Genomic DNA, 13,264 nt, shown 5'->3' on the forward strand with positions numbered 1-13,264 from the left:
TTCCTGAAGTTATTGGTAGTAAATATTGTTTGTGAAATAACATTTGTTTATAGAACTACAATAAGTAAACAAATACTGATTCGAAAAGTGCTCTAGCGCTCTGTAGAGATGGCATGGAAACCCGAATCTAAGCAATACAAAATCTGAATTTTCATCCGTATAGATATGCTGCTTTTCAGCTATCCAGAACATCCGAAATTCAAAACCCAGCGAATAGCCAAAGTAAGGTTAGTTTTGTTCATCGTCGTGTTTCTTCAACAGGCCTAGTGCCTACCTATTTCTATAAGTAGCTGTAATTTTATCGTCATTTGATAGAGGATAAGTTTCCATGATCTTTATCTACCGTATTTTGTTATTCTATGGAAAAACTGTAAACTTTAGAATATATTATACAACTTAATAATCCATGAAGCCATCTTACAAGAAAAAAGTAACCAAACTGGAATTAGGAAATAACATTATCACTAAATAAAAACAGTTTCGTGATACTAGCTACTGAACTTTAAAAAATCCAAACGACCAAAACAGGGATGAACGTGTATATCACTTCATCTGGTTAATGATCATATTGCAAACTAAACCGTCTTGGCTTTACGTAGAGAATATAATCCTTACATTACTACTATCACTGGCAGAAAGAACAGAACTAGAATTTCCAATCGTAAAATGTTACTCTATTATAAAATAGTCATACAAATAGTATTATAAACTGAATTAAAGAAAAGCGGTAAAGAACAAAGCTGTAGTTCTATTTAAAAAAATCAAACTATCGACAGACAGTGAAAATGTAAATTCAAGATGCCGTATAATTATTAGCCAATTGAATAATGTATCTATTTCCATTTCTAACTTTTGATTCTTTTGTTTTTTTTCAAATTCAGTAGCCAGACCTGCATAGTTTTTTTTTCTTGAATTAATTTAGCAATAAATCTTTTTTCTCGCACATGTAAGTATTTAAGGAAAATATATCTGCTTTGACTGTTCAGTTGCCATCCATATATCACTGTCATATACGTGAGATGCGATATGAAAACCTTTGTCTCCGAAGAATTCTTATCAAGTAAATATTCTGAGAAATGCGTATGCGACAAAACTAGTATAATTCACTAAAGTCTGATGTATTGCGTGTTTACTTCAAATTTTTTGAAATAAATGCACGATTTAAAACTTTTTACAATCTGAAAATATAGTCGCTTGTGAAATATTTCGGCCAATAACGTCTGATTTTCTCTCTTTTTATTGTGAGAAGTAATAAGTGGGATGTAACTAATAATATAAACCTCAAGTTAGCATCTATATCTTGTAAATCTATATTTCCAAGTGTTTTAACTTAGATGTTTGATAGAGGGCGAATGATATTAATATCAAGCTAGTCCATAAAAGTAGTCTTAGAAACGATACGAAGTGTAGTATAGTATGAGGGGTTTAATTGTATAGACAAATATCTAAACTTACGTCCCGAGTGAAATGTTGAGTAAGAAATGAACTGTTTATTGATAAGCTATTGAGTAGTAATTAAAGTCGGTGAAATATTGAATGTGTGAATAAGGAATAGTTGATTTCTCGAGAGAACTTCGTACAAGAGGTGTTATAAAGTAAGTTTGTTAGCATTCGTTATAAATTGAGGAAACTTGTGTTAATGTATCAGGCCTACATAGTTTCAGAGTTTGTTGGTAAAAATGTGCGTTTTACGAACTATGGCCTGCAACTAACGTCGAAGTGAGCCTGTGACAAACGTCTTTAAGAAATAAATTCGTTATCGTACGTATAAGTCTCCACTACTGCACAAAAGAACACGTCACAACAGTACAATTGAACACGGCACTGGAAGAGGTTTACGTTTATAAACGTAGCAGTAAAGTAGTTATTGTACAAAAAGTACAGATTTTCATTTAGTTGTACTAATTTTCACTAACGTCAGCTTTAAGTAAATATTGGTTGTTGGACATAAATATATAATTTTAAGTATTTGAAAATCAGTTATCATATGATAATTGTACAATGTAAACCAGTTAACTTGTTTCGGAAGTTACATTCTGAGAACCATGCAACTAGTGATATTTAACACCATTTCCGAAGGTCAATAGTTTTATTTGCATTATCATATGTGAGATGTACCACAGTTATATGGTTGTTGGAACCTTTATTATTAAAAAATAAGTAAACCTGAAATAAATCGTGTTTGAGACACATCAAAGTGAACCATAAAACTGTTCATCACTCCTAAAAATTGAATTTCAATATTCGTCTGAAAGTTTTAGTATTATAATCTTGGATTTCATCCACGTCTGACTGACTTCAGTATAAGCTTAAATTTGTTGCAAGTTTAATCATTAAGATTATTTTAATTTTTTAACTTTAATGAACCAAAGGAGCGCCTTAACTGAACACGAAACTTGTGTTTTGAGCAGCTACATTGGTAGTCCAACAGAAGACTTAAATACCGAGTTTTGGAAATACAGTTAGTAAATAAAACTGGGACCACATTCGTTACTCTATTAGTATGAGGGAACTATAGCTTTTGCAAACATGTATAATTGCTATAATTGAACGCTATTTTCCTCATCAAAATGTTTAATTAAATATTGGAAAAATCTTCAAACTGCACAAAGGGTATTTAAAACATTGTTTGGTTTTGTATGGCATTACAATATCAAAATGTAACTATTTCCTCACCCCTCCCATAAAAATGTTTCATTCGTTCAGACTGAAATCGAGAATTGTACTGTGCCTTTTTTTTTTTTTATAAGGGTTTAGCATTAATTATATAGTTATGTATGTATGTTACAGTAAAAAGAAAACAAAAAAGAACGACATAGAATTGAGCATAAGGCTAAATCCGGCCCTAGTTCTAATTAGACATAGCTAGTTGTGAAGCTAGCGTTATTGACTTTCATTTTTTTAAATGGAACATTGTCTAGTCCTAACATAATGCGTCACGACGACAGGAATATTTTTCCAACCTCAGCTGTGCGCGATATTATGGTGATAATGAATGTTTCGACCACGTCACAGTTGTCCTTCAGGTACAGGTTACTCAACTGTACTATCCACAATACACGAGAACAGGAATAGTGATGAAATACCTGATGAAAATTAGTTTTGCGACATTTCGATGTAACTTGTTAGAAAAATTCTTTACGAAAGAAAGCCTCGCGTTCAAAACAGGCTTCTAACCAACACCGTTTATGTGCGAGGGTGTATACAAGTACCTAAAGCGATTTTAACCCACAAATTACTTAATTGTTTTTATACTGTTTGCTGCCTGTGTGGTTCCATATATTGTATCATACTGACCTATTATTTATTTGCTCTTAAGTAATTCTGATAGTTATTTCTTGTAAGTTATATAGAAGATAACTGCAAGTACAATCATCAGTTCAACTTCAATGCGTCTTACAAAAAGTACCCGAGTACAGTATTTTTTTCCTTCAAGTAAAATGTTTTTGACAGCCCAATAACGCATCCAAGCTGTACAACTTTAGAAGAAACGTACCTGTTTTGCGCGCAGAATACTATGGTAGCCGATCTTGGCAAAAAATACTGTAATCCTTGGAAAATTAGAAAATAAATTTTTTTTTTTCATTATTCATTCAGCACACGTGTATGAATTTTTGTTAAATTCACAATTTTTTACTACCTTGCCCTCCCTGTAAACATTTCTGCGGACAACCATGGGCTGAATACTTTCAAAAAAATGTATGTATTTTATACATCAAGTTTAAAGGCAATTTTTCACATAATGTTGAAAGACTCTTCAAGATTTAAAAGAGACAACTTTGGAATTTCTACCTCAGTTTTCGAGATATCTGAATAGTCTAAGACATATTATGTACGTGGCACCAATAATGTCATTTCCCTCAGAATGAAAATGTTGGCCACATCGGCATTTCTCCCAAATACTAGTGCAAAGCTTTTAACTTGAGGTATTTCTAAACTTAAACACTCAAGTTTTTAAGTAATATAAAACTGAAAATGAACCTCTACCTTCCCCCGTCGGTTACTGTACAAGTCTAAATTTCTATTTAGAAAGTCTTTAAGCACTTCTAACGAACGTTTTTTGTTTATTTTTATTTATTTATTTTTAGTTATTTGCTATGTCCATTGCCAATATAGAATGTAACGTAGAACACATTATATTTTTGATATGTACAGAATTCTTTCTGGAAAACAATACGAATGTTAAACTGTAGAATAACAATATTGCTTTAGCATTAAAACCATTGTTGATATTTTTCAAACTGATTTTCGTAAACTATTTGTACACAAGTGGTTAATTTACATTCACTCATAAAATAGTGGTTGCACAAACGGATAACAACAACACCGTCACTAGTGCATTAAGTTGTACCATACTAAGGTTAGTGTTTTTCTATGACTTCACTTAAAAGGTACAATTGTTTTTTCTTACACTGGGTGTTATAAAAAATTTTTTCCGTGGACCCTCATGGTAATGAACGGTATAAAAACAAACCGGTAATTTGACGACTAACGTCGGTAAAACTGCACTTTTATTTTGATTACTACCGCTCTTGCTTTTTCATCCAACCAGCCAATAAAATCGTAGCTTTGTTTTCTACAGTATTTCACGGTAACGATTATAGTGAAAAATTGAAGAACTTAATTGGTTATATTTATTCCGTTTTATTCTATACAGTTTATTTTCCAGACCCATTTATTAGACGATTGGGTTCACAACGTTGACCCGAATCCTGGTTGAATGAGTGACATAAAATCTTTTTCCTTGTAGATAGATGACTTGTGTTCATTAACTGTTAACATTTTCTACATGATTTGACACCTGTTCGCATCCTAATAACCTTAACATTACTGCTTTTTAGTGATTAATGAACCTATGGTAAATCGGTTTTCATTTTGACCCGAGTAGCTGTAATGATCTAGTTCTGGAAGAATATTTAATTTGTTACAAAGCAAGTAATCTCTGAATGGCCTACGTGTATGATTTTGTGCCTTGTTTTGTTGTTGTTACTGAACATTGCAATAGCGTGCACATAATCTTTCCATATATTTGAATAACTTTTCGAAAGTTTTTAAGTTCGCAGTCTTGTGTTATCAATACACATTTGCGTTTTCGTTCATCCTTATTTCGAAATTTTATTTTTCTCAGTAAAACAGCTGTATCCAGTTTTACTTTTTTACATTCACATTTCCTAAAAAATATTCTGTTCCTGTGATATTTAATTGTCAAATGTACCTTGAAATGGTACAACATGTCTCGAAAACGTTTTCTATGCGATGAATGTTCATTAAAGTATTTTGCTATTAATAAAGTTTATAGAAAATAAAAATTAGACAAGTTCTTGAACAAGGAATGTAAGCCACTTCGTCACTGTCTAATTTTAATACCTTGAAGAAATGTTTTTATCTTTAAATAGTTCTGCTGGGATATCATTATTGTTCTGCAGCTACAATATGTTTGTTCCGAACTATTGTTTTGTACCATTCACCAGTACTGGAAGAGTTGGGTACCTTTCCAAGTTAAAATAGTTTGTAAATATGTGTTAACCAAAATCGGCACCTATCATACTACCGGATTCGGTGTTGTTGTTTTTTTAGAAAACTTGAAGCCAAAATTATAGTGAATAATTGTACGATACGATATTTACTTAAACATTTTGATAAAATTATCTTTTTACAGGTTATAGAGATGAAAGTAACAGTTGGGAGCCTCTTCATTCTTCTGATCACCACGATCAGTATCCAGGGCAAAAGAGAGAGAAGAAAACGACAAGGTACGATAATATGAACTATTAAAGTATGAAGTAAAGAAACGGTAGATGTCGTTCCAGATGTTTGTAACTACAAGTTAATATTCTTTAAATCAACTGAGTTTCTGTTCAAGGCATGATGAAGCCACAATAGCGAAACGTAGGGTGCAATAAAACTTGGTTTTAATTAACTGTGTAGTAAAGTTCATCTTACGATCAATAGCATTTACATGTTCAGTACGTCGAGTTGTTGATGATTAAAATTTTGCTCATGCGTCATAAGACTTTTCCAAAAAATGCCCCACTCCCAAATATAAAATGACAAGTGGAGAGTAAATCCTAATATTTTTACATAATGAAACTTTGTAGAATGGAAGACTTTTGAAACGTCGTCCTCTACACTTGTCTCCACAACAGGCAGTTGCCGTCTATTCTACAAACTTTCATTTATGAGTACTCTACCCAAACAATCAATCAAAGAACATTTTTACGTAATTTTCTCCCCTGTAGGTAAAAGTATTTAATACAACAGCTCTTTTATTCTCAGTTTTGCCGTTTGATACATCCCTCTCCTATCCTGGACAATTCGGACCCAGTGTAGAGACACCGTGTAGGACTTCGAATGGAAATAGTGGTATTTGTAAAGTTCCTAGTAGCTGTTTGTTTGCTTTCAACAACATAGAAGATCTGCAAGAATCAGTATGTCATCAGAGCAACAATGGTGTCGGCATTTGCTGTCCACAAGATTCAACTGGTATTCTGCAGCCAAGTATGCATATTTTTGTTTCTTGTTAAGTACTTCTTAATAAAAGCTATACTTTTGTTATGAGATTCCAGAAAGTAATCATTGCATGATTTACAAATGTATGTAGATGAACTGATAAATTTTACAAACAGTTTATTTTTTTTATATATACGTACCAATGCTGTCCTTTGTAAAGTCGTTTGTTTAAGGTGGTTTCTTGCACAGAATACGGAGGAGTAATGACTGTACTATACATGAATGAGAAGACCGGGGGGGATACAGGCACGTTCACTTACAGTATTAGTGAAAAAGATGCATGTTTTTAGTGTAGATGAGAAAATGAAACGAACCAATCATCTTGTCGTTTAGCAAAATTTTCTAATCAATAACTTTTATTTGTCCTGCATTTCGCGAAATAAACTTAGTTAATGAAAACTGATCTTAAGTGTCTTTATTTGTTGTTGAAAAGCTTAGATTCCTAAAGAGTTTGTAACTCAAGTCAGACACAGTAATTCAACAAGGTTTATACGTTAGAAGAAGCTTTTTTAGCAAATCTGAGATTCAAAACGATAAAATGTGTGACCGGAAAATAAAGTATGAATCTTCGCAGTAGATTAGATAATATAAACTTCGTAAATTGTGATATTTAAAAACTAGTTTTCTTTACTATATGTTGTACTCGTAGACAATAATTAGTTCCTTTTCGATAAATATGAATTAAAATTATTATTACTAGATTATGAGTGGTATTATTATATCAAAATCATAAAGATTTCCTTCGTAGCTCTCACGTAAAATAATGATTATAGGAATTTTCCATGTGAACACCCAAATTACAATAAAAACAAACTGAAAACAACACATCACTTTTGATTATAAAAGAAAATTTGTTAAAGATTATATTTATTAACAATAGTTATGTATTGTTATTACAGTATTTTGTTTTCATAGTTCCATTCAAGATACCGACTCTGGACAAACCTATTCGTGTTAATATGCCGGAAATCTCCAATAACGACCTGAATATCGCTGGTCGAGCCGGACAAGCTGCCCTAACAGAACTTCAAAATTTGGAAGAAGAACTGAAACGATTAGGTACGTTTATCAATTACACAAAACTTCAAGAAGAGAGACTTGTACATGTTCTTCAGGATAATCTGACAAGAATAGTGTCCTTTGTTTTGGTGATGCCTTGTGTGTTTTTATTTTACCATGCTTTGCTAGGACTAACTACGTACACTCCACTGGGGAGGTTAAAGGCCCCTCTTGTAATGCACAGAGCGTCATTTTACAGGTTCACTTCCAGCAGCATCTCCAGTTACTTTTATAGCTAATGTAAGGGGGTTCCTTATCCAAAAACAACCCCATTGTCAGAACGCAATTTTGATTTTGAGGGTTTAAAAGACACGCGCAATGTTAATTAATATAGGATAAACTCTCATAGAATAATTACACTTTTTGCTGGTCCTGAGTTTTTGGAGAAGAAATGCAGAATAATAATTTTAAAGACACTGACTACCAATTACAACACTTGAAATCGTGAGCTCGTGATAGAGCGAAACACTTTAGCCGACCCAATATATTCTAAAAGAAGTTTGGAGGCTTTAGGAAAATAACTGAGGTAAGAAACAGCATGTTAACGCTTCTGTGACGAATGTCGTAACCATGTCAGTAAAGTACGAACTGTCTTAAGTATATACTTAAATCATACATTTGATAGGAACCAGGGTATCGAATACAATATCAGGAAACTTTATCAATGCTCATGTTTTCTTAATGCATTTAAATCTATTTTAAATTAATATGACTAAAGAAGATATTTTAAGCCTGATAGTAACTGGGCTTGATATATTCCTGAGAATAAAACTTTGTACCATTAGTGATGTTATAACATCACCACATGAAATGTCTACTGCCTATTGTAATAGTTTACTATTACAGTAAGACCATCCTCCCCGCTTTATACCTTGCATTGTTAAGTACTTGAAAGAACTAAATATGAATTTCGTAGTATTGGGATATTCACTTTTAACTCTTCCTCCTTCATTACATCTTATTGTTGAACATGTCTCTTCGGATTATTCAATTAAAAATATAAAAAGCTGTCCTGTTCAACTTACTTGTAATCGAAAAAAATAAAACTTACACGTGTTAATTAATGTTTGTGGCAGAATTCAACAACTTAAAGCAACAGACATAAGGCTAAAAAAATGCCATTATTAATTTTAGATACGAGATATTGGAATAACCCCTTACAGTTTGTTACGTGGCAAAGCGTCATGTACTGGAGGCTAGGGAGGTTATTAATTTCTCAATTGTTAATTCCTTCAATAGGCTTGCGCCAGTGACTAACCTGCTTGCTAGTTTTCTTCTTGTCTGTCTTCGTAGAATCAAACTTGGTACTAACAGCACTGAACTGTATGAAATATCTATGTTAAAGTAAATGTAACTTGCAGAGATGCCAACCATTACGATTTGAGCGTAATCATTACGATTTTAGTGTATACATTACGACTATACGCTCATACAGACAAATATTACTTGTTGCAACTCCCAAATTATTATATATTATATAGGCCTATACAATAAAGTGATAAATTGTTTCCCCAGGGCTTGAAATGGATGAAAAGAAAATTTCTAGTGAGATACAAATAAATTTGATAATAAATAAAAGATATTCCCCAAATGGCTACTTGCGATAATCATGTTTGTGCTTGAAATAATAAAAAAAATATTTGTAACTCCGACATCTACCAATAGTTTAAGTGCGGTGCTTCTCTATATTGGGTACATGAGGGAACACATAGTAACGTAATCAGTGCTTGTCAGCCAATCAGCGCTCGCGTAGATGGGTATTTCTCGTTTTCTAAGCGGCACAAAACACCAATGCGATCGTTCGCAAGTTGGAAAAAAAGAGGCCTCGTTCGCAAGATTGTCTTGTTTTTGGCAAATCTAAAAGGACTAAAACTGAAAAAGCTCTGTCTACAATCATTACGCTCAGTCATTTGAACTAGTTGGCATCTCTGAACTTATCTACTGTAGCGTAATCATTATCTTTTGTTGAATCGTTTGCTGATGGTTTCTGTCGTTAAGCTAAACCTAGTCGCTTTATGCCAAATGTCCTCCTAGCTAAACGACAATAATGATATCTTGATTAGGAAAAGCGCTTGAAAAACAACATTGTTGTCTTGTATATATTGATACTTTGAATATTTATGAAAGGTCATGGGTGTAATATAGTTGTTAAATTAGCATTATTCAGTTAGTCTTCTACGCGACTATTAATATTTATATAAAAGCAAAATTTTGAAATCTTTACTTGAGTCATATTTGTTTTTGGTTTTTTACAAAAACTCGTTCGTTCTTTTGTTTTGAATAACCTAAACTAAGACTTAAATCCTAAGGGAAAGGTATAATGGTAATCATTAATAGCCTATTATAACAGTATTCAGTTTACAGAATAATACCGTTGACAAACAAACTGAGGAAGCTACTTGAAAATCACCGATTTATGAAATATACCTGTAGAACTTTAGTTGTGTCTTAAAGTAGGAAATCCCATTTCTTGTTCCATACAGGCTTGGTTGCAGAGAGAGGAACTTCAGTGTTTATGCATCAGGCGTTTTTTGGAACTAAGGACATTACCCAGAAGATAGGACGAGATGGATTCGTTGGTCTGAGAGCGTCTCAACAGTTGGCTAAAAAGTAAGGTTCCTCTCAAACAAGTATTTATCATTAAGCGGTAACACATAATCGGCGGGATTATGATGGAACAAAATGGCGGACATTAAATTTGACTGTTTAAAACTGCCATTAAAATGTCTGAATGCTAACAATGGCTATTTCATGGACTGAGCAAAACTAAAGCTTATTGTATTTATAAAGCCTCCTAAGTCGCTAGTAGGGATAGCATTTTTTTTTAAATTTTAAGTAACTGTGTGTAGCTTTTTTCAGTTCAGTACTTTTGTAGGATGAAAACATTTTTATATTGCTATAGATCTCTAGGTTAAGTGTACACGTCGATCCCTATTCATCTTTATAAAATGTATTTTTCTTACTAAATTTGCTATTTTAGACTGTCTTGCTCTAAATGCAGTTTGTGTTTACATAATGGTGTCATATTTAAATTCTCAGATATATCTGCAATTATTCACAAAATGCAAACTTCGCAAACGCTGTACAAAAATTTACTTCAAACGTGGGTAAAAGGAAGTTGAAGTAAAAGCAACTTTAAATCTATCCATACAAAGAGTAACCATTTACTTAATAGCAATGCTTATATTTGTTACTGAAGATTGAAACTTCAACAGAGAGCAAAACATAGATGGAATGAAAAGTTCGTTTGTCCACACAGGGTAGTATCAAGACCCAGAACCATAAAAAATATCTCGGTTCTAGTACGGTATCCCACAATCCCTTTTAAGACGTATCAATGATCATTCCCATTACACAAATTTAAAGGAAGATAAACCCCAACTCGAATGAACTTGTAAAAGTCTCGGTTCTACCCTTAGAATGCGTTTAACTTCATAGAAGCCCACTACACAGACAAGTAAAAGCGCTTTTAAACGATAGTTCTAGTCTGTAATCTTTAACAAAGAGTTTACAACTTTCCCATATCCGAATTAAAAGGATGTTGTAACTAAATATAAAACTTTCCTAAAGGAAAAAAAAAATCGTTTGATTGTTCTGAAAGGGTAAAATTAAATTCCAGTCATTGCAATATTATGAAGTTCTGCTCTGCTAAATTGATTATAACACATTCATTTTAAACGTATTTTTGTTCTGTTCTGTAGTTAGGCCCAGCATGGCCAGGTGGTTAAGGCGCTCAACAGCTTGAGCAAAAAACGCGGCACAAGTAACTTATGAATGAATGGATGTATATTTTTGTAAAATTCTAATCAATGCTATAAGTTTAATACCAGTTTGGCCGCCAGTTTTGATTTGATTAGTTTAATTCGTACGCTTAATCCTTTTTTTTTTTTGCCGCACCTTTTTTTCTCGCGTAATATTTTTTTATTAGACTTCTTGTCAATACACATCAACAAACTACAGCAAGTAAGAAATGGACACTCGACAGTAACTAACGTTAGTCTTAAGATCGCAACATTATTATTCTGAACAGACCTATACTTTTACAGAATCAACCAAATCATTTGAAGTATATGGTGGTTGTTTCTTACCTAAAACAGCTGTCTTTAATCCAAATGGCAAGAAACTAAAAGCGGTTCGCTTTGTATCATTTGTAAAACTGTGGTAAAAGTTTTAGGTCGATAACTCGAGTGACTTTTTAGCGTGAGCGTGCACAAAAACTTGGATCAAAATTGAGCTCTTATTGTTTAACTTTCCACAATGGGTTTTATATTCAGACCATATATAATTGTTTTAAAAAATGAATTAAAATATTTTATCAACTTTTCTGTGATTGCTGCAAAGAATAAAAAATGAAAGAAATGAAATCAAATTGGAAACTTGTGTAAATCGTATATTTCTTAAGAGATTAATTTAATGTGGTAAGTGACGTCAATGTTCATTAGAGCACACCCTATAGAAATATTAACTAGTTTGAATTACGACAGTCTGAGCTACAGAAAGTAGAAAATGGCTAGACTATAACTCCTGCTTAATAACGGATAGTTTGTCATGCGTGTTATTTTGGCCAAAAGACAAACTACTATGTCTCTTAATAACAGTAGTTACTTTTATTATTATACTTTTGTTTTTACAAGGACAATCAGTTTGATCATTCCAATGCTTTCCGACACTTAAAATGAGTATTTCAAAAGCAGCCTTACCACACAGGTAATAGTCTAAAGCTTTTAAATCGTTATTATTTAATCGCAAATAAGGTTTGAGTGATAAATCCCGAGTTATATACTAGTTTTCTGTGTACCTACATCCATATAACTAAGGCTTATTCATTTTCTCTCTATCATATTTTATGTCTGTAAATATATTTTATTTTTCCATGTTCAAATTTTATAGGACACCGATGTCTTGTCTTAGTGCTGTAATGTATCGTTGTTACAGTAACTAGGTTCTCATGTTTTGTCCATTGAGAAACTACTTAAGAATTCTCATTCGTCTTCTTGAAGACCTTAGTGGCACAGTGGTATGTTTGTGGACTCGCACCGCTAAAAACCGGGTTTCGATACCCGTGGTGGGCAGAGCACAGATAGCCCATCGTGTAGCTTTGTGCTTAATTTCAAACAAACATCCTCTTATAGCCACTCTTTTTTATTCTCTTGTGGTTTCTGGGTTCAACCAAACGCGATTTCTTGCCCATGTAATTTAACTTCATATATTCATTTTTTTACAGGTTTCAATTGGATGTTAATCAAGGAAATGACGGACTATCAGGCTTCAGCTTGCAGAGCACTGTTGTAAACTCGATTTGTCCAGTTATACCTCCTTGTCCATCCACAAAATACCGTGCTATAGATGGTAGCTGCAACAACCTACAGAATCCCACATGGGGCAAGTCGTTTACTGCCTTCATCCGTTTGTTGCGACCAGAATACGCTGACGGTAAGTTATTTAAATTAGTTTCTAAAGTGGAGAGTATTGAGAAACTCACCGTAGTACCTCTCCAGTGGACGGAAGTTGTATAAAGTGCTGATTAATGAAAATCATCTTAGAACATAAACTTGTTTCCTTTATATACAATAGAGAAAAAATGCAAAATCGCCCATAAAAACAGCAAATGTTAAGTTGTGAAACCACAAGTTTGCATCCATCCTTGTGCCAAATTTGAAAATTGATAAGCAATAGTAGTAGTTAACAAAAACTT

General features: G+C 32.9%; 1 protein-coding gene across 3 annotated transcripts in view; it reads left to right on the forward strand.

The window, feature by feature from the left end:
* LOC143232008 (salivary peroxidase/catechol oxidase-like) overlaps positions 1-13,264 on the forward strand; it is a 29,918-nt gene that overhangs the window by 2,064 nt on the left and 14,590 nt on the right. Inside the window, exons 2-7 of one of the 3 annotated variants that reach the window (XM_076466974.1) lie at positions 164-227; positions 5,660-5,753; positions 6,277-6,498; positions 7,426-7,569; positions 10,053-10,179; positions 12,794-13,002. In XM_076466974.1, coding sequence (XP_076323089.1) covers positions 5,669-5,753; positions 6,277-6,498; positions 7,426-7,569; positions 10,053-10,179; positions 12,794-13,002 — 787 coding nt within the window. In that variant the 5' untranslated portion in view covers positions 164-227; positions 5,660-5,668. The remainder of the gene's footprint in view (positions 1-163; positions 228-5,659; positions 5,754-6,276; positions 6,499-7,425; positions 7,570-10,052; positions 10,180-12,793; positions 13,003-13,264) is intronic. The other 2 variants (XM_076466972.1, XM_076466973.1) reach the window with 2 other exon arrangements.

This window comes from Tachypleus tridentatus, chromosome 11, assembly GCF_004210375.1.
Source record: "Tachypleus tridentatus isolate NWPU-2018 chromosome 11, ASM421037v1, whole genome shotgun sequence".
Lineage (NCBI taxonomy): Eukaryota > Metazoa > Arthropoda > Merostomata > Xiphosura > Limulidae > Tachypleus > Tachypleus tridentatus.